General features: G+C 41.5%; 1 protein-coding gene across 2 annotated transcripts; it reads left to right on the top strand.

Annotated features, from left to right (window-relative positions):
• Positions 1 to 11,652: 11,652 nt before the first annotated feature.
• Positions 11,653 to 26,802, top strand: LOC135107024 (D-beta-hydroxybutyrate dehydrogenase, mitochondrial-like). Of its 2 annotated transcripts, XR_010271549.1 has the most exons (11): positions 11,653 to 12,040; positions 17,570 to 17,741; positions 17,931 to 18,014; positions 18,424 to 18,586; positions 18,842 to 18,997; positions 19,612 to 19,717; positions 19,978 to 20,039; positions 20,336 to 20,478; positions 23,941 to 24,064; positions 25,074 to 25,243; positions 26,299 to 26,437. XR_010271549.1 is itself a non-coding variant. In XM_064016588.1 (9 exons), exons 2-9 carry the CDS (start codon positions 17,577 to 17,579, stop codon positions 26,500 to 26,502), a joined length of 1,083 nt encoding a protein of 360 aa, XP_063872658.1. In that variant the 5' UTR covers positions 11,686 to 12,040; positions 17,570 to 17,576; the 3' UTR covers positions 26,503 to 26,802. The 2 variants fall into 2 exon arrangements, 1 of the variants encoding a protein (XP_063872658.1); XM_064016588.1 differs by lacking the exons at positions 23,941 to 24,064; positions 25,074 to 25,243 and having other exon boundaries at positions 11,686 to 12,040; positions 26,299 to 26,802.
• The last annotated feature ends 31 nt before the right edge of the window (positions 26,803 to 26,833 follow it).

The following is a 26,833-nucleotide window of genomic DNA, read 5'->3' as shown; positions in this document are numbered from 1 at the left end:
TTTTTGTCTCTGGTGGTATTTGAGTAAGGATAGTGGACCAATAATGGGGAAAAATATCGTGAAAAGAAGACTAATCATATACGTGGCCAAAAATGCTAACCAATAATCCTGAGAATCCTAGTAAGCATATCTGGAATTTAAATATAGTCTCGTAAGCCGAAAGTATTTAAGAAGACGAGTGCAATACAAACCACTAGGGAGACAACGCGTTAGGGTGTTGGGCAGAGGTACTTGCAAGTGATTTTCCTTAGTATCTCCTCGGCTAGCCAGACACCGCTCACTCTGACCCAGCATCAGAGAAGTTAAGGGTATTCAGTCAGTTACATTGAAGCCCTGTGCCGCGTGTTGTACAGAACTGCTACCCATCACATCATAAAGGGTTCATATACACTACTCTCTCAAGTCTGGTGCCCATTCAGTCTTCGTTTGTATTCCTTAGATAACACTCATCATATCATAAGATTGTTTATTTTTACGCGCATCTGGAGACAAGGCCGCGCTTAACAGGAAGGACTCCTCGCCACTCCCAAGACCCATCCTAATCTTCCGCAGTGTATTATGGAGTAAATGAATTCTGTAGTTAAAATAATCACTTTATTGTGACTGCTGCCCTAAACCACGACAGACTTACGTAACTAAATGCGTGGCTGTAACTACTACTACTACTACTACTACTACTACTACTACTACTACTACTACTATTTTTTCGTAAATCCCTACACACGCTCCATCTCCCAACACAACTGCTAGAGCGAACGTACCCGAGGAGGCAGCGAAGTTTACAGGAAGTGATGAAAAACGAGGTGAAGGGTGAGGAGTGAAAGAAGTGGAAGTGAAGAGGGAAGGGTGAGGGAAGGAAGAGGTGAAGAGACGGGGTGAAGGACGGTGTTAATGGGCGGGGCACTGAACGATAAAATATTAGAGATGGTCTGTGCTGTTGCGGAGGAGGAAGAGGAGGAGGAGGAGGAAGAGGAGGAGGAGGAGGAGAATGAGGGTGAGGAGGAGGAAAGGAATATTGAGTTACGAGCAATAACTAACAACGAAGCGTATTGAGGGCGGGAAAGCTTATCAGTAAAAGCAGTATTGTTTACAAGGCGAAAATAATCAAAATGTGAAGGAAAAGAATATAATGATGATGAAGATAATGAGGAGGAGAAGGAGGAACAAGAAGTGGAGGAGACAGAAGAGGAAGAGAGTGAGGTGGAGGTAGTATAGAAATGATAATAATAATAATAATGATAATAATAATAATAATAATAATAATAATAATAATAATAATAATAATAATAATAATAATAAAAGATATTGCACGCATAATTGAGAATTAGAGGAATGAACGAAAAGTTATGAAGCAAACGAAGAGAGAGAGAGAGAGAGAGAGAGAGAGAGAGAGAGAGAGAGAGAGAGAGAGAGAGAGAGAGAGAGAGAGAGAGAGAGAGAGAGAATGAATCATTTACTCAGCAACGTAAACCAAGATTTTAACAACACACACAAATACACACACAGACACACACACACACATTTTTTATTAGACAGAATAAATTGACATTTTTCTTGTCCCAAAACAATCCCTCTAAGTGGTGGTAATTGGACTGCTTCTGTCAGCGTGTTGGAAGGGGGAGAGAGAGGGAGGGAGGGAGGGAGGGAAGGAGACAGGAGGGGAAGAAAGGAAGGAAGGGAAGAGGTGGACTGAGGCAACAGTCACCACCACCATCACCATCACCACCACCACCACCACCACCACCATCACTAACAACAACAATAATAACGGATGAAAGAAGAGCAGTAACACAAGAGAAAAGAAGACGAAGAGGAAGAAGAGGAAGAAGAAGAAAAAGAACAACAACAACAACAACAACAAAAGAAACAAAAGAACAGCATACAAAGGAACATGCGTATTTTGTGATAATTTCCCCTCTCCCTCTCTCTCTCTCTCTCTCTCTCTCTGTCTGTCTCAGCTGGCCGGGCGCAACCTTCATTTACTACACAAGGCTCATCATGCCATTGCTTTCTCCTAAGTTATCGTCCGTCTGGTTGTGTTGTTTGTGCTGATGTTTGTTTTCAATGACGGCCTTCACTAATATTTTCACCAGTGTTCATTTCTTTTTGTCTTTCCTTGCGTCAATCTTACGTAAACTTGGTATGGGGAGAGGAACTAAAGTGTGTGAGTGTGTGTGTGTGTGTGTGTGTGTGTGTGTGTGTGTGTGTGTGTGTGTGTGTGTGTGTGTGTGGTACAGTCAGGTTAGAGAGGGAAGACAAAAGCGTCAGTTTGCATCCCGCGGCGGTCGTGGTGTGTACTAGAGAGGCTCGGGGCAGCAGAGTTGGCTGATTTAACTTGCATGCTGCGAGGTACAGGGCGTCACTAAGGCAAGTCAAGTTTAGAAATGCATTATAAGCTCGCCATGTTTTATCTCGACTACTTTAACAGGCTCTAGCGGAAATTATTGCGGGTTTTCAAGTGGTTTTTCATAATTCCAGTCATACTTTAGCAAGGATTCTGTGTGACTGCTAGTGAAAAAAAACAACAACCATGAATCCGCCGAATCATCTCTGTGGTCTTTGAAAACAGTCCTGGTGAGACCCTTAAGTGTTAGAAAATACGACCATTAGGAAGAAGGAACGAATGAAACGAAAGGGGTTAGTAGCGTGTGTATTGAAGAGATGAGGTGCTGACACAGAGATGTTGGGAAAACCAATACTGAAGTGACTGTTTGTGGCAGAGGACAGTGAAGGATTAAGTGGGTGCGGCGAGCAGTCTGAGGTAGTGGCTTAGTGGCGTGGTATTTAAGGTGTGTGGGTGCCTAGAAGAGGAAGTGTATATATCTTGCAGGAAGTCTCCATGAATGCCGCACGAAAGATTAAAAAAGGGTTACGTTATGCAGTTTGAAGCACTGATGATTTCTTTCTTTCCTTCTTGTTTAAGGAAATTGAGCCGAGTTCCTTTTTTTTCTCGTTAATAGTCCTCGGGGTGTATCGTTTACTTGTTAAAAAAGAAAGAGAAAAAGGCAGATTCTGTTAAAAAAAAAAAATAGTTGTATATGTTTGTAGTTTTGTTATGAGATATCTGCGTAGTGTTTTGAGTAAGTTGGTGTGCTTAAAAGAGGCCAAGTGGATATATCAATACTTAAGTGCAGGGAGCATCCGTGAAGACACTGTATAACCATCTGCGTTGAGTGGTGAAGGATTGCTGTTTGGTATGCAGGCCGAGGCTATACGACACTGGCATGATATTCCAAGTGCCTGTGGGGGTGAGGGGGGGTTGTGTATGTATGTATGTATATGAAAAGATTTGATAAATTTATGGATTGAAATGAAAGGTGAATATAGGTAGAAATTAAATTGTCTCTTCTCTCTCGGTTCTATTTTTTTCTTCTTTTTTTTTGGGAGGGAACGGTAGTTAAGCGTTTATATTCACATATTAAGGCATTATTTTTTTCGTCATTGGCCTATCACTTATGTACATGAAGAAACACTTATGTTTTATACAGGAGCTGCCATGTGTAAGTCTGCTGACTTCTTGGAGCTCTCTTGATTTTTATTATGCTCTTATGTAATCAAAGAAAAAAAATTCCTGTAAACACAATCAAATACACGGATATTCAATATTCCACAAATTTCACTCAGGAAAAAAGAAAAAAATATTCATCACGACTTGACTTGCTGTAGCTTCCTTAAGTAGGTCAACCGGCCTTTAACATTCTCGTTGTTTTCTTATTTTCCTACTCGTATACCCTAAAAAAAAATAAGTACCGTGAACATGAGTGAGGAGACAGCATAACCATCTCGCTGTGGGATGAGGCTGCCATCCCACAGTGGCTACTCAAGTGGATGCGAAGGACCATGTTTTGAAACCCTTCTGGCCACACCACCACATTCAAAAGGCTCTAGTTGATGTTATGTGGGTCTTTGTAGATATTTTTCTATGGTTCTAGTGACAGATTAACAAGATTTCTACATTATTAACAGGAGAAACACTCTTGAGAACCCGTCCACCACATTCAAAAGGTTCTAGTTGAAGTTACATGGGTCTTGAAGGGTGATATATTATGGTTCTAGTGACAGATTAACATAGTTCTGCTTTATTAACAGGAGAAGCACACTTAAGAACCCTTCTAATCATCTCTGTCGCCTTTGTAAATAATCGTGCTGAGAGTCTAAGAGAGTCTGAATACGTGCCTTCGAAGCCACGTGTCTGCATTTACTGTTCCGTGGTACACACGACAATGATGTGGTGAAATGGTAAGCTTCTGGGAACGCAACACCCTATTTTTTCGTCAGGCAAATAAACTGGTCCTGGTGACGCCACTGCGAGGGTGCGTGGTCCACTCAAGAGGAAGTGATAAAGGACTAGAGTCTGCGTCATCAATCATACGAAGCTTGGATTTTTTTCCTGGGACACACATCTGGGTAGGAAAAGGAGTGGTGTAGTATTTCCACGTTCCTTCCCTTCTCGGAAACAGAATGAGTGTTTGTCTGAGATGTCGCGTCCCATTTAGTGGGAATGGAGCAGAAGGAGGAGGATGTGTACACTCGAGTTACACTTTAGAGGATTTGGTGTTGTGGTTGTTACATCGCTACTTACATTACAATATGGTAAACTGTTGCTCTTAAATTGTCCGGGGAAGTAACAGAGTAAATTAATGAATAAACAGATGAGACTACATAGAACACTGTAATACATCCGAAATACCTTCATAAGAGATTTATTTAATGAACATGAAAATTAAATAATATTAAACAAGATGTTTAAATAATAATAAAAAAAAGTATTCTTCATGATAAATAACCTCATGATTTGATGAATAAAAATATATTTCAGAAAGTAACTACGACAACTATTGTTTACTAAATCTCATGAATTTGTCTCCTGTTTTCTTCTCAGGTGTGTTAAGTTTTCATACATTAATTTGTTTTTCGGACTGACTCTAAAAAGAAATAACAGCTAGAACAATAAATAAATAAATAAGTAATAAAACTTCTATCTATGATCCTTCAATTAATACATCTACACATTCTGAATTTTACGCTTGCATTAGAGTCAGTCACCTTACGTTCACTTCACACAGCGGCATTTCCGGTGAGACAGTGAGAAAGGAAGAACTGACCCTAAAAATAACACAAAAAACAAAACAAATAGATCATAAAAGTTAGATATATTAGCCTTTAACTGACGCACCAATTCAAAATTTTCCTCCTCCATTACTTAGGCATCTTACATTCACTTCACATAGCGGCATTTATTTCCTGGGAGAGTGAATGAGGAAGGACAGTCGGGGAATGCTGGTGCTTGTAACTGTCACCAAGTCGCATTATCCCATTGGGGTCACTTTGAACTGATTGTACTACAACCTCACTTTGAATTTCACTCTTCCTTCAAGGCGAGTGAGTGAAAACACGACGGCTGCTCGATTGGTGTTATTGTGGTCGTGCAATGTTGTCCTTCGCGTCTCAGGTGGTCGATAGCCGGTGCCAAACAATACAATAATACGAGGCTCACTGAAGAAGGGGGCCACTGCAATACTCGAGGCTTCCCTGTAATCCCAGTGCTGCTGTGAACACGTGAGGCTGATTGTGAAGGCTGAGGGAATAGATCAAGAAGGAAAAGAAAAAGAAAAAGCGCAGTTATATACAAAGGGGAAAAGAAAGAAGTAGATACACAAAAGAAAGGCAAACGGATATCCACAAAAGAAGAGGAAAGAGAAAGCTCAGTTACAAAAAGAAGAAATGAAACGAAAAACCATACACAGAAAAAGAAAAGAAAAGAAAAAGCAGACACACAAAAAAAAAAAAAAAAATCTGACACACACATAAAATAAAATGAAAGAAAAGAAGTCACATAAAAGAAAAAGGGAAGGAAAAGAAAAGGAAACATCATAAAAAACAACAACAACAATAACAGGACATAGCTACCTGGCGCGTCACTATTTAGTCAAGGTGAGCCAAGTATCGCCTCGAGGCACTGTATTTTCCAGAGTAAACATCCCAAAGCATTGCACCAAGGTTCTTTTTGTATTCCACATCTGTTCGTTCTATTTCCATTTCACCTTTTTCTATTCTTTTTTTTTCAGTGTTGTTTGTGTTGGTTATTTCTGTATAGCCTTAATTTTTTTTCTGTTATTTCTTAAGATGATGTAAAGCAGTGTTCAGGCGATATTTTCCTTCCATCTTGTAATTTTTATTTCCTCTTATTTTTTTTTTGTTTGTTTTCATCTCAAATTCGAAAGATTTCCACTAAGACTTTAGAGAAAATTACGAAAAAAAGTCTAGTGCAATGTTGAGAAACTATTTCTTTATTAATCCTTTAATTTTTGCCTCAGTTCCGTTTGTAATTTCACATTTTTTTTCTTTAATCTTTTCGTTTTCATTTCAATATAACTTTTTTCCCATTTCCCGTTAAAATTAACTCGCACCTTTGACATTGGCTGTTTCAATCTTCCACTTCAACAAAAATTGGTTTAACCGAGAGAGAAAGAAAGTTCCATCAATACAAACCAAGTACATTTACGGATAACCAATTTTGATTACCACCACATCGTCATTCGTCTTCCTGTCCTTACCATTGTTTCCACTAGATCTCCGGTGCAACACGAGAAGCTCAGCTTGACGTGGAGGGTTACGGACAGGTCGTGTCTGCTCGAATGTTGCAGGGAGGGCGGCTCGATGTCTCCACAGCCATTAGTGGTGACACGAGTAAAGGAGTTTTTCTAAAGTGTGGTGTACAGGCTCTGAGCTACACTGCTGCCGTCCTGCCTCTAGGTGACACGAGGTACATTGTCCAGTGTTCCTTATATTGATGCACACACGTATTCCTGTTATTTCTTCGTTCTTTAATCTACTCCAGATATCTGTATTTCTATGAGGGAAGCTGGATGTACTTATTCTTTTAATATCATTTATGCATCTTCTCTATTTCTCGTTTTTCTTGTATTTTCTTAAGTATTCAGTCTTTCTGTTTGTCTCACGATAGATCGTTTCTCTGCATTTCTTCCGGTTTTCCTTATGAACTTTTTTTTTTTTTTTCGTACGTACGTGTCTCCTTTCTCCAATTTCTACAATTTTTCTTTGTTGTGTTCTCTTAAATATCCAGCCCATCTCTGTACCAACAATGAGAGATTTATGCATTTTTTTTTCAATCCGTTCACTAACTAATATATGATGTGTGATCGTGAATTAGTGAGTAAGTTAATGCGTGTGTGTGTGTATGTGTGTGTGTATGTGTGTCATTCTTCCTTCCTCTTATTTTCAGTCTGCTGCTCACCTCGACCCTCTTCTTTGCTTCTCGGCTGAGTGAGGAACAGCCAGTTGACCTTCACGAGCCTCATAACCTCCCGCACCTGGGGCCTCTCACCGGCACTCCCACCAAGTTCTTCCCTCTCCACTTCTTCCTCCTCACTAATTCTCCCCTCTTCATCATTAGCATACATCACCTAATTGAGTTGTCTCGTGTGTTGTTTTGTATCTAGTGGAGGGTAAATTGTTGATGCTCACATGTAGGGCTATGAGATGCTGTTTAGATTACTAATAGTGTGTTTACTGGCAAGGCCGCTTTTTATAGTCGGGCTAATGGAACACACACATGCCTTGACTTGCACTCTTGGCTTTGTTTGTAAACGCTCCTTGTTACTGAGGAAATGGCATCTCATATATTTGTATTATGCGTAGGAAATCTTACGTGTTATCGAATTAATTTTATGTAAGGAACTTTGTGTATGTTAGAGACGAAATTTTATCTGAACACTTAAACATTGCTGGACATGATGTGTGTATGTGTGTATGTGTGTGTGTGTGTGTGTGTGTGTGTGTGGAAGGACAGATAGAGTTTCAGTATTCAGTTGCAATCAATCAACACTTCATTGGTAGGTGTTGTATTTCTTAGACCGTATGTTTTCCTTCTCTCCTTAATGGATCGATACGAGTCACTACGTATTTTTCACTTATCCTCAGCTTTGGGAGGTGGTAACGTACTTAACCCTTTGACTACTATTTGACACACCTTGCTTTAATCGTATGCTACTCGAGATGTTTTTTTTTTACTCTACGACCATATCTAAATATAAGATGGACCAAACATTGGAAAGTTATTTTATTCTGTCTTTTCTTTCCTGTACATGCTTGTAAACATCTTGAACAGAGAGAGAGAGAGAGAGAGAGAGAGAGAGAGAGAGAGAGAGAGAGAGAGAGAGAGAGAGAGAGAGAGAGAGAGAGACTTAGAAATGCTTTTATCTCTTTTAGATATTAACGTAAATATGCTTAAGTTTCTCAGATAAACTCAAAACATAATGCCAGAATCCAAGTGCATGCATATTCCAGTCATTCCTTCTGTATTGAGTACCTAGCCAATAACTTCCCTTACTCTACCCTCTATGTACTGTGCCTGTGTTTTCTTATCATACACATTCACTCCCCAGAGAGCCGCCACTCGTTTACCCTCTAACAGTCGCCTGCATAAATTCATTCCTTCTCGCCTCCCTAAACAAAAGAAAACACTAACCCTATATCATAAGAGGAAAAAACGATCTCTCTCTCTCTCTCTCTCTCTCTCTGTGTGTGTGTGTGTGTGTGTGTGTTCAAGGTCCATAAGCGAAGTTAGGATGACTTGCGTGCAATCAGCCTTGCTAAAAAGAAGCGCGGGACTTCACGCTCAGGAAATCAGTATTACTAATCAAATATGAACGCTGGAGAAGAATAAATTTAAACGAAATCGCACTAAAATTCGAAAGAAAAATGTTGGTAATTGCAAAGCCTCTGTCGGCAGCGGTATCTTCTTACAACACCTTGAGAATCGGTGTTGCTGAACATAATGAATTCCTAATGAATCAAGACGAGAATTAGTGAAGGTTATCCATCCTTGCCTCCGTACTTAATGGTGCTATACATCATTCCTTATAATTTTTTGCCTGTCAGTGGAGGCCTCTCATCGCCAGAACATAGTTAAGCACGACAATAAGTCTTCTCTGCAGGGTATGCAATTATTTTTCTCCATAAAAGCGACCACAGTTTTGAAGATTACTTTGGTGGGCAGCTCACCGACGTTGCCTTATCGAGAAGTGAAACACCTCTCATTAAAATGGCTAGTCACGTGCAATCTCACTCTAAGTTCTGAATCTTGGTCATAGCAACGGACACCTGCTTCTCCCATTTGTTGTCACTAAATAAGGCTGTGATAGAATGATGCCGGTAACGTGAAGCATACAACGGCACAATGGCAAAACAAAGGGGAAGAAAATTAAAATGCAAGCTCATACGTATAAAATTTCATGCGTTAATAGAAAAGAGTTTAGATATACGTCTTAAGGCAACACAAGACAACAGGCAAACATATTTCTGTGCTGTGACTGGCTTGTATAGTGACCAAATGTTGTGCACAGTCACCTCACAATGCAGTAGCTCGGCATGGTAAAGAGCTGCTTAAAATAGATAACTGGTTGTGTCTGAGGCAGCTCGGCAGGATGCGGGCTGACACAAGTGGCTGGTTCCAGGTGTCGCTTGATGCGTTGTCCCTCCTCAAGGCAGCAAATTATGACACAGGAAGCCAAAATCATTATGATGGAATGGAATGTAATCCTCCCAGCGTGCCGGAAACAGGCGCGGCACTGATGCGTCATGGCAGGCATCACGTGATGACACTGTGCTCCGGATAGTAATTTCTCTGGCGTTATGATGAAAATAAATAAATTAATTAATAAATAATCATTTAAAAAGATAAAAAAAAAAAGACTGCATGCGGTGTTTAGAAAAGCTACAAACTCGATTAGCTTTCTTGCACAAATCGGAGACCCAAAATTTCTCGTTCGTCACATCGATAAGACGTGCTGGCTGAATCACTGGCATGTAATGAGCTGCTACTTCATGAGGATGGTACTCCAAAGATATTTCAAGTATAAACCTTGAGATGTGAATCCTGTGTATGCATGGAAACGTGTAGTGTTAATTCCTTCAGCATCACGGGATCAATTATGTTTTATCCCAGATACCACTAGAGAATTTTATGATACTTTCCCTTATCAAGGACTAAAACTTATTCTAGTCACCCATTCACCACAACAACAAGTGTGATATGAAGTCTAGAAATTGTCTTTAGTACAGAATGGGTGGAAGGAATGTGTGATCTTGGACAGTCGTCTCATACACACACGACAACTGTGACTTAGATGTGATGTATTAGGAACGCTGAGCAAAGAGGCTGACAGGTTTATTACTCGAGTGCAACTACGTTATATTACTTCATCAAGGCAAGCCACACCTCAACTTATCGTGTGAAGTTTTCTTTTTTCCTTTCTTTCCTTTTTTTTTTTCATTGGCTGAATACATTAGTTGTGTCCTTTGGAATGAACACGTCATGCTTCCTTATTAACACATCCACATCATTCATCTATCCACACACCGCTCATCCACGTACTCTACAAACCAACCCACTTCCTCGCACATAACCAACACAACCACACATCCACCCACCTTCCACACAGCCATGCATCCACACACCCTGCACACACCCGCCACACATCCTCCACCGGAACTACGTACACACACACACACACACACACACACACACAACGCATTCGCCACACACTACACGGTTCTTCCTGTTCAATCCTTTCGTAAAGCTTCAGACCACACAGCCTAAGAGGAACGAGACGGACAGACAGACAGACGGGCAGGCAGACAGACGGACAAGCAAACAGGTGGAGGTAGGAAGCTCCTCATCATTAATATTTATGACGGAGTAACACAATGACGCGCTGGATTCTTGTAGTTTGTTAACGAAAGGTTCCGGATATGTCGGTGTTATTCTAGTTCATCTGGCTTGTATGAAGGACGCACCGAAGTAATACATGGTGTATTTTGAAAATTGCAGGATACAACAACAACAACAACAACAACTACTACTACTACTACTACTACTATCACTACTACTACTACCACTACTACTGTTATAACTTTTAATGCAACTACTATTATTATTATCATTGCCTCTACTCCTCTACTACTGTATTTCCGTATGTATAACCTTTGTCTTCAAAATGTAAGGAGGTACCTGATTGAAAGTGCAAAAATAGATAGATAGATAAATAGATAGATTAATAGATAGACAGATAAATAGACTAAATATGTATTATGAAAAATTCGCCAAAATTTTATAGTGCCTGAAGGAAAAATGTATAACCATAGAGTTGTTTAGTGTATTTCCGAGAATCAAATGTTGAAAGAAAAAAATAAATAAAAAATTGTGATGAAAAGCGTGAAAATTTTGTTCCAGTTTTTCGTACCTCAAAATTATCTTCGCTACATATTCAAACTGCATCTCCTCCCATAGTTATTAACAAATTTTAACTACGTTTCTTTTCCTAGAAAGAGAAACTTATAATGTAAAGAACTGTAATTGAGAAATAGCAATATCTGTGATAAAAAAAAAAAAATAGTAGTTTGTGTGAAGAAAGGAAAAAAATATATATACTTTTCTTACGCATATATACACAAACGTGAGCAAACTTTGAACGGGTAACTTAACACATTTGCTGACCTTTCCTATAGCGTGGTAAAGAACGAAGAAAAGTTCCCAGAGAGAGAGAGAGAGAGAGAGAGAGAGAGAGAGAGAGAGAGAGAGAGAGAGAGAGAGAGAGAGAGAGAGAGAGAGAGAGAGACCCATTTCCTTATATATATCATCTCCGGTATTGTTAGTTTATCTATGCTGTAAATAATATTCTTAAGACACTGCCTCCACCTCTACTTAACTCCCCACCAAGACAACCACTCCGAGGGATCAACAGTGCACTTCAAAGTTCCTATTTGGACGTGGGTGGAGACTGGAAGTTCAAAGGTGGGGCTTGGAAAAACATGTATACGTTCCCATGACGCCTCTTAAAACGCTTATACTTGCGTCGTGTCGTGGCAGCGCGGGTCCGGTTGGGGTTGGCAGAGAGTTTAGTGCACGTCTAGGGCTGCTGGCGTGTGTGGACTGGTGGTAAGGCTTCGCTCTGCTCCGAGCCTTCAGTCTGTGTTGGTGGGTGCCTTCGAGAGGAGCAACACCGGCCACTACGAGGTAATAGAAGAGAGAGAGAGAGAGAGAGAGAGAGAGAGAGAGAGAGAATGTCAGCACGTACTTCGAATAGTGTAGTGATAATTGGCCTCTTCTTTTGAAACGCATTGAATTCTCATACGGACTACCTTCAAAGGACAGAGATTATATTATCAACCAGGTTCTCATGAGTGTTTCTGCCTTAGACGATGAAGAAATCTCTGTTAAATATCGCTAGAATCACGAATACACCCATCAAAACTTGAAGAACTTACACTAAACCAAAACCTGTTAAAAAAATGGTCGAGGTAAGACGCCGCAAACTATCTCTAAAATCACGAATACATCCTTGAAAACTCCAGTAACTTCCATCAGAGGAGATAAGACGAAGCAAGGTTGAAGAATGCGGTCCCCGGTGCGTGTGTATCAGGTGGCAGAACACGAGCACAGGGAAGTTATGGTGTTTTCATTAATGCCTCGGCGTTTACTGCGCTGCATGACGAGTGATGGAGAAAACAGTTACGTTCTTGTTTTGATATCATTGTGGTCGAGGATGTGCATTTATTTACTGGAACGAATTGATGTTCTTGCTGTAGAGATAAGAGATGAAATAAAACAATATATAGATGAAATAAACATATATGAGTAGATAAACGAGTAAATATAGAGTGAATAGATAACAAAAGTTTATTAGTGAGCCCGTGATGCTTAAGTGAACCTGATTAGTGTGCATTTATTGTGGTTATTATCATTATTATTATTATTATTATTATTATTATTATTATTATTATTATTATTATTATTATTATTATCACTACTACAGCTACTACTACTACTACTACTACTACAACTACTACTACTACTATCATTATTATTATTATTATTATTATTATTATTATTATTATTATTATTATTATTATTATTATTATTATTATTATCATTATTATTAGTAGTAGTAGTACTAGTAGTAGTAGTAGTAGCAGTAGTAGTAGAAGTAGTAGTATAAATTTTATCTACGTAATCATTTTCTGTTCGCAAATCCTATTGTATGAGAGAGAGAGAGAGAGAGAGAGAGAGAGAGAGAGAGAGAGAGAGAGAGAGAGAGAGAGAGAGAATTGCGAGGGTCGTCATTCCTTCCTGCTTTGCGAGTATCAGGAGAAATTATGAATTCCATACACGTGTTCCAGCCACTCAGAAATAATCTCTCTCTCTCTCTCTCTCTCTCTCTCTCTCTCTCTCTCTCTCTCTCTCTCTCTCTCTCTCTCTCTCTATTTGAGCCAGGTCACGGCAAAATTAAACGTTTGGCCAAAATAACTAAAGACGACTGGTATTAGCAGAGAAATTATGGGAATTTAGTGAACAGAAGATAGTCAAGTACAGAAAGGTCTAGCTAAAGTATGCACAGTTGCTCTAGATAGTGATGACTTAAGGTAGAGTGAATACAATGTCTATAAATCAAATGGAGATGAATAAGACAATATCAAGACGAATGAACTGCGTACTAACCCTTTCAGCGTTATGGTCACCCGCTAACATCCAAAAGTGTGAAAAAAAGTTATAGGCTAGGTTAATCCCAGCCTTCTGCCAAACTTACAGCAGACTTCTAGACGCCACCTAGACTGTAGACAGTTACCAGTTGCTCACAAACCTGAACACATATACAGTTGCACACCAGCACTGCACGCATGCAGACTGCAGGCACACAGGCAGCCTTTGCTTAAGGCTTAAGCATCCTAACTATCGTATTGCCTGTTCAAACAAAAAATTCGCTTTCGCATTCGCAAATACTGAAAAATACACATTCGGACCACCTCTAATGTGTGTGTGTGTGTGTGTGTGTGTGTGTGTGTGTGTGTGTGTGTGTTACCCGCATACATCACATAGTATTTATCGAGAGTGCGTTAGTAAAAAGGAAAGAAAAGAATGAACATGCAACAATAGAAAAAAAAAAATACGATAAGCTACGCTGTCTGCTCTAAGGAAATGCAGGAAGGTAAAGGCTCTTCCTCTCTTCCCCTTGCACCGCTCCTTCCTCGTGTTGCTTGGCAGGGAAGGAAGAAACATGATGCAGCTTATAAAACCTGCATTGAATTTTCTATGAGAATGATACGAGGACTATCACTACCACAAAAACAACCCGGACAAAACAAGTAGTGTCAGATTATTACTAATAGCAAGTTTTTTATATACTTTTTTTTTTTTTATAGTAATGAGATAAGTACTATTAATACTGCAAGAACTAAACATGCAAAACAAGTGTTGTCAAATTATCAGTAACAACGTCAAGAAACAGCGACATCTAATAGAAATAATCTGGAGCTATTTGAATTGAAGTATGATAATGTATCTTAGTTGTGGGTGAGAGTCAGTGCTTGTCTGACCTGTCCTTGAAAGCTGGAATTGTTATGCTATCGACGACACTGGTGAGGAAAAGTTCCAGACGTTAACAACCCGCCTAAAATATTAAACGGTTATGGGATCTTATTAGGCACTATAAATAACATAATAATTGCCACTTAACACATTTCTGCTCGACACTTGTTATTTTCCTAATTAATGCCAGATGTATAAAATCATCAGTTATATTTGTACGGTTACTGATGAAGTGACTTCCTGGAGAGGTGCATGTGAACCAGAGATAACCAAACACCAGCTCAGCTTTTTCCTACACCATTAGGTAGGTAGATAGATAGATGGGAAAGAATAGGATAGTATAGGATAGGAAATTAATAAGTAGAGATGGTGGTCGGGCAAAGAGATAAAAAGAACGCCAGATAGATAGACAGACAGAGAGAAAGATAGACGGAGGCAGCCACGAAGCACAGGCATCTCAATCACCGGGTTTGCCTTACCTGGGCTTATTGACTTGGCTTACCTAACCTGCCTTGCCAGACTGTACACACTCTACGGGAGTTACTTGGCACTGTACACACCTCGCCACATTCAACCACCACTACAAATCGGTCCACCAAACTTGCACAAAACTTACAATCCTACATGATTTATTATATTATGGCACGGCACGGCATATTTAGTAGTTAAGACTAGTAATAATTTTGTCTTCTGAGCCTGTTTAAATGCTACACTGTTATCAAAAACCTCATAAGCTGATATGATGTAATGTATTATCAAGGAAGGTACTACTGTAGGTGATTACAACGAATGATACAAGTTAACCTTTTGATTGCTAATGATAATATAACACCTTACAATTAAAATACCGTACATGATTTTAATTGAACAAATGTATAATTACTCGATCACTGCTTTTGTTGTCACTGGTGTCTTGGGAGATCATACTCTAAACGCGCACCAGACCATTCTACAAAGTATTAGAAGCCACAGCAAACAAGGCGACAGCAGTGTGTTCTTTAGAGTGTTATCTCATTATCCATAAGTAGATTTTACAGGAAAATAGCAGGTTTGTTGCTTGTGTTTTGGCGGAGCAGCAATCGGATCATATGGCGTCGTTTACAGAGAATGCGCACCAGTTTACAGTGAAAGTTAAGGGACAAAAATACGACTCAAATCGGAGTGACATTCCTACAAAACAAGAATGGATGAGAAACCTTAATATTTTCTTTTTTGCCTTAAATACACTTGCAAAAATAATTAATCTTGGCTGCCACTTACATTGTTGGAAAGACAGGCAGTTTAGGACAGACAGACTCAGTTCTTTTGTTAACAAGCGCAGGGGATTAAAAGAAATAATTTGACTTAATTTACTGAAGCCATCTTGTTTTATGTTCAATGGAATGCTGGAGATTAACACTGCACACCAACCATGCTTGTTTTACACAGACGCATGGACACTCTCAACACTGGACATCTGTGTAGTGTACCGCCTTGCCATAGGCGGGAGACTGAACAGAGGACGATACACAAGGTACAATCTTCTCGGTTTCATTTGATGATAAACTCTGTGGGTCCCGTATGTCATCGAGAGGGAAAAACAGTTGGGTGTGTTTATGGCTGGGCTGACGTGCATAAAGCTTCCGAGACGGTGAGGGTGGAAATAGATGAGCCTGTCTCCACCGATTGCCTCTAAATGAAAAACGCTTCCTTTAAAACAATATTTTATCACTGTGTTGCCGTAAAACGTATCAAAACACCTCAAACGTCTGTTTATCTATCTTTCTACCTACCTATCTGCCTATCTGTCTGTTTGTCTGTATGTTAATTAATCTATTTACTGTCCCATTCTATATCATTTATCTGTCTACAGTATCTAAATATCACACCAAAATTTTCTTCCTAAGACCTTGTTTTATCTCATTGTAAGAATAGAAATACAGTCCTTTCCTCTCATTCCTATCACGCCTCCCTTACGTTGCGTAATTCATATTTCTCCAGCTGCGTGGCGCCCGGCCAGGCCTACTGGATTACGCAGCATTATAAACAAACAAATCGTTACTCCGTCAAGGCAATTATAACGATGTACTTAGGGAGTTTGAATCATCAACTCCATCAGTCATGTTGGTGTTACAAAATACCGGATATCCTGATACAAGAACCCTTCACATTTCCTACTCCTGGCTGGCCTCTCGTCATACTGAGGTGCGAACATGTAGGTACTTGCTTGCGTCACGGTGGAGCACAGTGGATGGCAGCTCACCAAAACTTTTTTTGAATTTCATGTTGTATCTACATTTTTTTCTTCTTTACGAGTGGAGGACATTGGCAGCTCCTGTACACACACACACACACACACACACACACACACACACACACACACACACACACACACACACACACAAGCAAACATAAATAAATAAATAAACAAATAGGAAACAGAGAGAGAGAGAGAGAGAGAGAGAGAGAGAGAGAGAGAGAGAGAGAGAGAGAGAGAGAGAGAACTCGTAAAAGGGGGACTTTCCAAGCTCTGTCTCTACGTGGCGCCACTGTACTGCGCCACTGGCCTGAACACAGCCCTTAATTATCTGATTATTACGTTCGTGCAAGGTGCTCTTCGTCAAAGTGTCAGCACCTACTGCAAAAATTTAGGAGACATGAAAACATAACCATGGTTTATTTACTTGAAAACAAAGCCTTATTTATTTAACATCTTACAACAAATCAGCTTTCAGCTTGACCTTTTAAAATGCTTGGTATACATTTAAGTCTTAGGAAGGTAGACATTTTTAGCGTCAGTATGTCTTTTGGCGTACATGAAATTTAGTATATTATACAACAGAGGCCGCAGACAGTCCTCGACCGAAGATGACCTCTGACCCATTACTGTTTACATTTGAAACGCGCCGCCACATTCACTACACCGCCTGCGTCTGTCCCTACCCCTCACTGACCCATGGTGTTCTGAAAATAGATATTATATCAAACTAACCTCGTTTTGGGAGCCACCTCTTAAATCTTTCCTCCTCGCCGCTGACTTAGCGGAATGGCGGCAGAAACAAGCCTAAGGACTTAAAACCATATAACTTCAGCTATAGGATTTTGAAAGTAATGGAGGTGCACGCAGAAGTGTTTCAGGATACGGGCTATAGGGATAAAGGACCTTAAGATTTAGAGTAACGATTTGATCATACTTATCAGGGCAAGGATGGGGTGGAACTTCGACAAGACGGGAGAGGTGATTCTGTGGGGCGGCGTGAGTGGGGGTGTGGCGCTGCTGCTGCAAGGTCTGGGCTTCTCCTTCTGTAGCTGGGTATTCATCGGCTGCTGGCTGCTCTCCGCCGCCGCCGCCCTCCAGCTGTCCTGCATTAAGGTGAGCGAAGTGTTTGGTTTGCCTAGCGGTGCCTGGCTGAGATGTCTTAATGCACAAATGACTCGATGCTTCTTGTTCCCATTAAGAAATTAGCTTGGATGCTTCTTGACTTGACCTGAACTGTTTGCTTCTCTTAAGCTAGTGGTGAGGGCGTGCCGGAACACACTCACTTCTCAGGTCTCGTTGCAGGTGTCGGCGGCAGGCAAAGCAGTGGTGGTGACGGGATGCGATCATGGTATCGGTCACGCCCTTGCCCTCCACCTCCATCAGCAGGTAAATAAGGCTTGGTGTTCATTGACAAAGTACTTAATAAAGGCATCACGAGCGGCGGAACTTATCATAACGACCAGCACATTCTTTACTGCATAACAATTATCTTTCCGTTAAAGCCGGCGTGTGTTGGGAGGCCGCTTGTTTACATTCAAGTGCCGATTAGCTTATACGTAACTCACAGGAAGATATTCAGATACGCTCAGCTCTCTCACTATGACTATTTTCAAAGGCCACAGAAATGATCAGCCGGATTCTCAAGAATGTTTTTCGTTTTAATAACGCAGAAATCTTGTTAATCTGTCACTAAAACTGTAAACATGAAACTGTAAATAGTAAATGTAATGGAGGCTGCACGGAAGTGTTTCAAAATATTGTCGTCAGTCCAACGCTAATTTTCCTTCCTCGTCAGGGCTTCCGGGTCTTTGCGGGGTGTTTAAATGACGCCGGAGAGGGCGCGGCGAGGCTGAGGGAGCAACATTCGGACAGACTCATTGTCTTACCCATGGACGTCACCAAGCAAGAGCAGCTTATCGCGGCAGTGCAGGAGGTGAAGCTGCAGCTGCCGGAAGGAGGTAAGTGCAGAATAAGGAACGTCTAAATTAACCGTTCCGAAAAGAACTTAAGGTGCTCTGCTCACATAGAAAGAAATGACAAAAAATGAAAAAAACAAAACAAAAGATAACACTATTGGCCTTCCCTCAGAGGATGGATGGATGGATGTTTGGATAGTAAAGCTAGTGAAAAGAATAGCAGAAGGTGTGAAGGATGAGATACACTGAGTGGAAAAGGAAAGACAGACAAAGATAAAAAGTGTGTGTCTTCCTCAGAGGTGTTGTGGGGGCTTGTCAACAACGCTGCGATCATGGCGCGGGGCTACGTGGAGTGGGTGCCGCTACAAACCTACAAGAAGATCATTGATGTCAACGTGCTGGGCGTGTTAGCGGCGACCAAAGCCTTCCTGCCACTCATCCGTCGGGCCAGAGGTGAGGTGCTTCCAGCTTTGTTTTCGGTTCCCACATTTGGAAACGCTTTGGACTCTCAGGAGGACTGTTTTAAAGGCCACCACCTAAGACATATTAAAATAAACTAAATATAAGATGCCGAAGTGTTTAGGAACATGGGCACTAATATTACACGAGTTTAATTTTTCCACGGTCAACTCTGAGCTCAGAAAAAAAAAAAGAAGAAATCGCTTTGTTTCTGTGTTCATTTCTCGCTATCTCTTTTAGACGTACCGAACTGACTATCTGTTAATATTTGCCTCCACCTCAGCGTCCTTCTTTTTAGTATTCCACTAACTAATTCAGAACTTGAAGGAGGACAAGCATATTATTAGTCCATTTTCTTTATTCCTCTATTTCTTTACCTCTTCTGGACTTATTAACTGACTTCTCTCACTTCCATCTTGCATCCAACCCAGTCGACGTTTCTAATAACAACATCTAAAAAGACCAATTCGAGAAATCAGCTGCATTCACGTTCAGGTATTCCTTGTCAACTCTTCTCGACCTACTAAGTCACTTCCCTCACTTCACCTTTGCCATCCATCACCTCAAAAAATTCTTTCCCACGTCCTCTCTACACATCTTCTCCACAGGTCGGGTGGTGAACATGTCCAGCGTGTCGGGGGTGATTGGTACAGGCATCATGTCTCCTTACACCATCACCAAGTACGCCGTGGAGGGACTCAGCGACTGTCTCAGGTAGGGGAGGACACACGTACCGGAACACTAACACTAACACACACACACACACACACACACACACACAGGAGGGAAGAACTATTAACTTTCCACTTTCTCCATATTACAAAATCACTACTTAGTGGCTAACATCCTATATCTATTATTTACTAGGCGAATTGGGGACACGAAGAAGCAAAGTTAAATTGCTTCATTGTTTCATTCACTAATTGTTTCCTTTTCCGTCCCTTTCTCTGTTACGTCGCACCGTGATCCGACAGGCAGGAGATGAGGCAGTGGGGCGTGGCTGTCTGTGCTGTGGAGCCGAGTAACTTCAATGCTGGTGAGTATACAGTGTTTTATGCTAACGGATTCACTTAACAATGATCCAGTGCTACAAGTTTTGTTCATCTCTCTCTCTCTCTCTCTCTCTCTCTCTCTCTCTCTCTCTCTCTCATCATCTATAGGACCTTTGATATAGACCTTAGGAGAATCCAAAGCGTCCGCGAATACTAGCCAGACACACACAAGCAGACAAACAGACACGAACATTCTATCATAACAAGACTTTTAAAACTCTGTTCTTTGTCATGATATATACAGCTACTAATATTTAAACACTGCCATCTTTATGTGCAGCGACCCAACTGGTGACGGCGGAGGGCGTGGAGAACCAGGCCTTGGAGATGTGGGCCTCCATGCCAGAGGTAGTGAGGTCTGACTACGGCAAGCATCACTTCGACCGCATCATGAGACTACAGCGGGAGTCTGCGCAAGGAGGGGTGAGTTGCTGGAGACTGTTTTGACTTGGAGTCCTCAGGATACGTTAATTGCTACGGCTAATTTCAGTACTTAATATATTTTGCTAGGATTTGGTATATCTCTGTGTAATTATATCAGGTAAATAATTAAAGGTGATTTTCAGCGTCTTAATGGTAATATATATCATGCGAGACCTTATAAAATACTCTAATGGTATCTGAAGTATGATGAAATTGATGCTGTGATACTGATTGGGTTAAAATAAGGTAAAATTATTGCATTAATGAGGAAGTTTTATATACGTACATAATGAACGCCTTCTACTGTTATAATATTTAATTACTGCAGAAAATTAATTATACGTACTTTTTTTAGATCTTTTTTGTATATCGTGTATCATTTTTAGTTATTTTAGTAATCTTTTTTTTTCTTTTTTGCTCGGACGCATATTTTCATATAAAAAACCTGAACTATTTTAGTACTTATTTTTCTCTTTACTTGGACCCCACATGTTTCTTACTGACACTCTAAATTAATGGTGACGTGACTGGCAGCATCGTGGAGTAAGTGGTGTCGCTTTTTCACCAACATAATTTCATAATATTCTGTGGACCTGAGTGACCAGCGTGGTAGGCAGGGGTGATCAGCGTGGTAGGCAGGGGTGACCAATGTGGTAGCCCGGGATGACGAGCGTGGTAGGCCGGGGTGACATGGGTAGGAGGCCGGAGTAACAGAGAGCCGGAGAAACTAACGGCCGGACTGAATGGAAATCCTACTGATGTGCAATGCTGACAGACAAAATTTCTTGGTCACTGACATCAGAAAATGGAAAAAATGGCTTCTTTCTGCAGCTATTAGACGAAATCAGATAAGAAAGAGATAGACAGATAGATAGATAGATAGATAGATACAGATAGATGGATAGATAAAGAGAGAGAGAGAGAGAGAGAGAGAGAGAGAGAGAGAGAGAGAGAGAGAGAGAGAGAGAGAGAGAGAGAGAGAGAGAGAGAGAGAGAGAGAGAGAGAGAGAGAGAGAGAGAGAGAGAGAGAGAGAGATTTAAATAAGAAAATAAGTAAACCTTTCAAATCTTCAAAGAACTTTCTCTCTAACTCTCCCTCTCTTCACCATCCCCATCTTCCTCCCCTCATCACCACTTTAACATACTCCTTTTCCTCCCTTCTCTTCCCTGCACATAACCTCATTCCTTCCCATTTTTGTCCCATCCCCTTTTCTTGGAATTCGTACCTTCCAGCGAATACCTTAACTCGGTACACTTTACATAAAAATTATTCTGTTCAAAATAATGAAGCTGGAAATCGCTCTGGTGTTCTTCGTGGGCCTGGCACTGAAGGTTGCCGAGTGTCACGAGCTGCCCTCGTGGGAGGTGCTCCAGTCCAAGAGGCTGGAGTATAAGCAGCGCCTCCAGCGCCTCCAGACCTTTCTCAGCAGCAAGGACCACGAGCGCCAGACTTGGGCGCTGCAGGAGTCAACCGTCAAGGACCAAAACAGACTCCTAGACGTGTCCTTGACGGTACAGACGCTGCAGGCCATTGCCCAAAGAAGCAACAGGGACCTTTGTGCCCTCACAAAGGCCACCAAGAAGAGGCGCGATGCTGCAGAGCGCAAAGCCCACGAAAACGCCAAGTTACAGAGAGAACAGAAGGCCGTCCTGGAGGGCCGCTTACGGAGCACAAAGCTGCAGCTCCAGAAGGCCCAGGAAAAACAGGCGGCCATTGACCGTGTCCTACTCCAGCGAGTACAGACAGAGGCTCCCAAGATACAAGCCACGCTGGAGGAAGCGGCCAATCTCCGCACCCTCACTCAGGAGATTGACGCCGCAACGGAGATGATTCGCGCCCACCAGGAATGGAGAGAACGGAAGGCTCAGCTGGTGGCGACGCTCCCTCTCCTCCCTCTTTACTGCAATGGGGACATCCAAGACGACGCAGGAACAGTATAATGACACTCCGCAAGACGTCGGTCCCGCAAGCTTGTCTGCCGTAGATACCCAAAGTCACGATGACCACACAGACGACCAGCCTGACTCTGGAATCAGCACAACCGTGGCCACAGAAACAGAGGCACTCCCAGAGGATAATGGCCCAAGTGACAACACCAAAGGGGACACTGAGGCTGAAGACGCACCAGCAGAGGCCCGCCCCTCACAGGATAATGACACAGATGATACCGCCGAAGGGGACACTGAGGCTGAAGACGCACCAGCAGAGGCCCGCCCCTCACAGGATAATGACACAGATGATACCGCCGAAGGGGACACTGAGGCTGAAGACGCACCAGCAAAGGCCCGCCTCTCACAGGATAATGACCCTGATGACACAGCAGAAGGGGGCACTGAGGCTGAAGACACACCAGAAGAGGCCCGGCCCTCACAGGATAATGACTTTGATGATACCGCCGTAGGGGACACTGAGGCTGAAGACGCACCAGCAGAGGCCCGCCCCTCACAGGATAATTACCCAGATGACACTACCGAAGGGGACACTGAGGCTGAAGACACACCAGAAGAGGCCCGCCCCTCACAGGATAATGACCCTGATGACACTGCCGAAGGGGACACTGAGGCTGAAGACGCACCAGCAGAGGCTCGCCCCTCACAGGATAATGACCCTGATAACACCGCCGAAGGGGACACTAAAGCTGAAGACTCACCAGCAGAGGCCCGCCCCTCACAGAATAATGGCGACAGGACGCCCTCCACATGGCCAATGTACCTGTGCCTGTACGCTGCAGTGAGTGTGGCCATCACTGTCGCCAGAATGAATGCCAAGTGCCGCACACACCACCGAGGCACTCCTTGATCCCTCCGCGTGCTCAATGCCGCACTCCCTTACGGCACTGTGAATGATGCCACGCGTCGGGCTGTCCGTCTCTGTGAGTGGCTGTAACACATCTTGAGAAGGGCGTCAACACGCGGCCCTGGAACCACACACACACACGGCCACACGGAATTACCATCAGCATCCTCAGTGCGTGGGTGCAGACTCGTGGTGCACGGGCGTCACCATCGCCAGCGCGGCCATCGTCACAATCGCTCCCGTCGCTGCAATCACAATCGTATCACCGGCCACGATCGATTGTGATTGCGGCGACGGGAGCGATTGTGACGATGGCCACGCTGGCGATGGTGACGCCCGTGCACCACGAGTCTTCCCCCACACACTGATGATGGCGATGGTGATGCGTGTGGCCGCGCGTGTGTGTGGTTCCAGGGCCGCGTGTTGACGCCCTTCCCAAGATGTGTTCCAGCCACTCACAGAGACGGACAGCCCGACGCGTGGCACCATTCACAGTGCGGTAAGGGAGGCGACATTGGGGAGGCGAGGGATAGTGGTGTATAATGGCGGCACCACACCAGGCATTCATGTCTCTTTTATCTTTTCTTCTTTCTTAATCATCTACTTGACAAGTAACTTTTGTATACTTTATCCCACATCTCTACTTAATGTAAACACTCCCGCAGATTCTGGTGCTGCCGCTCGTGGTCCTCGATTCTGAGTTTGTTCTGGAGGCATCGCTCATTTTTCAGCCTTTTAGCCCCCACCACCTTCCACGATGGCAGCTTCTGACACACGGCCACTTTCACTGTCAGTGCCACAAATTGTACTCGAAGAATAAAAATAACAAATGTAACACAGGAATAAATGACAAAAAAAATAAATAAATAAATACATAAATAAACAAATAAATAAATAAAATAAAATAAAATAAAATAAAATGTCACCGGCAAACGTCACAAATTTTGAAATAGGAGAAAACGACACAAAAGAAAAAAAAAAAAAAAAAAAAAAAATATATATATATATATATACATATATATATATATATATATATATATATATATATATATATATATATATATATATATATATATATATATATATATATATATATATATATATATATATATATATATATATATATATATATATATATATATATATATATATATATATATATATATATATATATATATATATATATATATATATATATATATATATATATATATATATATATATAGCTACTTGTGGCATCGATTAGATTATGTTTGATTGGTGTGGGAATGATTTGGATAGGCTTTCAGCATTCTAAGAAATTTACAAATTGTACCATTGACTTTTACTTTGAAGGATGTCATTTTTTCCCTTATATATATATATATATATATATATATATATATATATATATATATATATATATATATATATATATATATATATATATATATATATATATATATATATATATATATATATATATATATATATATATATATATATATATATATATATATATATATATATATATATATATATATATATATATTTTTTTTTTTTATTTTTTTTTGTGCATGTTTTTCTTGTCATATTTTTCTTGGTGCTTATTCAATTATTTTTTCTCCTATTTTCTCTTTTTTTCCTCTCACGTATTGCTTTTCTCCGACATTTCAAACACACACATAATTCTGATGATCCCACACCATAACACGAGGAAGGACGAGATAGTGGTGAAGTAGTGTTGGCATGGCGAGCTGGAACAAATATGAAAATTCCTACCTTGAGGCGCCAGCGATGAAGCTTCCTTAATTCGCAGCGAGGGATTCGAACGCAGCACGAGCCAAGCACACGTCCCGGGTGGTGTGTTTCCTTACCCGAGCACCACTTGACGCGCAAATATATTGATGGAACCATGTTTAGGAGACAAGAGGAAGCAGCCAAGGAAATGTCCAGTGTTTCCTGATTCCATGCACTCGTTGATATAAGGTACTAACAAATATCACCAGTTCACTACAGCTGCCGCCAAGGAAGCTTTACACACATCCTGTTTTCCTTGGCTGTCGCCGCACACTGATAGCTTGCGTCACTCACTGCCAGAGGTCAGCCCCGCTCCCTATCGTCTGTTGGTCTTCACGTAATGACTTTGAGAGAGAGAGAGAGAGAGAGAGAGAGAGAGAGAGAGAGAGAGAGAGAGAGAGAGAGAGAGAGAGAGAGAGAGACCCCTCTTAGTCGAATTTAGAGAATGTAGCAGAGCAGCAAATATAACGAGCTGGTTTCATATGGAGATAGCGAGAGGTGATGAGCCGACGCAAAGTCAGGTAACGTTACGAACTACGTCTTGTCTGTCAGCAAGTGTAGCAGGTCAGGCCACAGACGACTTAATAAAGTGGATATCTAAGAAATTTGTGAGGTTCAGATACCTACCATTTTTCTTTTCAAGTTTTATGAATCTAACCATTTATTTATTCATCTGTGTATCATTCTATGAATATTCGTTGAGTGTCTATGAGGGAGGAACCTTTGGATTTATTATCGTACATCTTTTACTTTAGATTAGGTAGTATAATTAATAGCGAGCAGCCTCGTCAGGGCGAATAGGCATGCTGATGTTTATTCTTTCTTCGTATGTTCCTCTGTATCACGTATCTATTTGAATATTTACAGGCATATAATTAAGTCGTTACTGCTCATCTTTAAATTCAACCCATTCCTTACTATAAAAATGTTCAAATTTCACAAAAGTTACTTTATGGTAATCAGTAAAGTTTATATCATGACCTTCATTATCAAACTGCCTTTTAGGAAAAGAAAAATCAAAGAGAATTTTATACAACTCGCACCCTGGACATAAGTGCGTCACGTGATGAAGAATCTGTCAAATTGAAAATCCAAAAGCCACCGAATAATGACTTGGGCAGTTTGCTTATGAGAGTGACGATCTGATGGACTGAAGATAAGAGGCGGTGGAAGGTGGTTAAGCAGGACAGTCGTCATGGCCAGGTGTGAGTTCCCTAGGTAACCATTGTTGTATTCCCCTACAGGAGAAGGATCTGACACCCGTGCTAGATGCTCTGACTGAGGCACTGACGCAGAGGTTTCCGCGTGCTCGCTACCGCGTGGTCGACACTTACTACTTCCTCAAGGTTGCCGCTGCCATCCACCTGCCGGAGTGGATGTTTGACCTCCTGTACCTGCCGCAGCAAACGTTTCTTTCCATGACATCACGCGCCTGTAACCCTTCCTGAATCATTCATCCTCCTCCTGTCACCACCTTCACCCTCCTCGTGTCAGCACCTTCACCCTCCTCTCCACCACCACCACCACAACCACCACTGCCATCACACACCGCCGCCCATCGCCACCTCATCCTTGACTGAAGCACACTTTGTTGGTGTCTCAGGGTTCCTTTTGCCATAGCTTAACTATATAAGATAATACATCATGTTTTTCTATTTAAAGGACGCATAGTACATTTAGGTTCCTTTCGTATTCAGTTTGTTATATTTGTATTTTGTATTGATAAGAATAAAATACACCTGAGGTTGGACGCACGTGTTACTGACCACATTTTCTTTC

The sequence above is a fragment of the Scylla paramamosain genome, chromosome 14, assembly GCF_035594125.1.
Source record: "Scylla paramamosain isolate STU-SP2022 chromosome 14, ASM3559412v1, whole genome shotgun sequence".
Lineage (NCBI taxonomy): Eukaryota > Metazoa > Arthropoda > Malacostraca > Decapoda > Portunidae > Scylla > Scylla paramamosain.
This window is presented reverse-complemented; position numbering and strand designations above follow the sequence as displayed.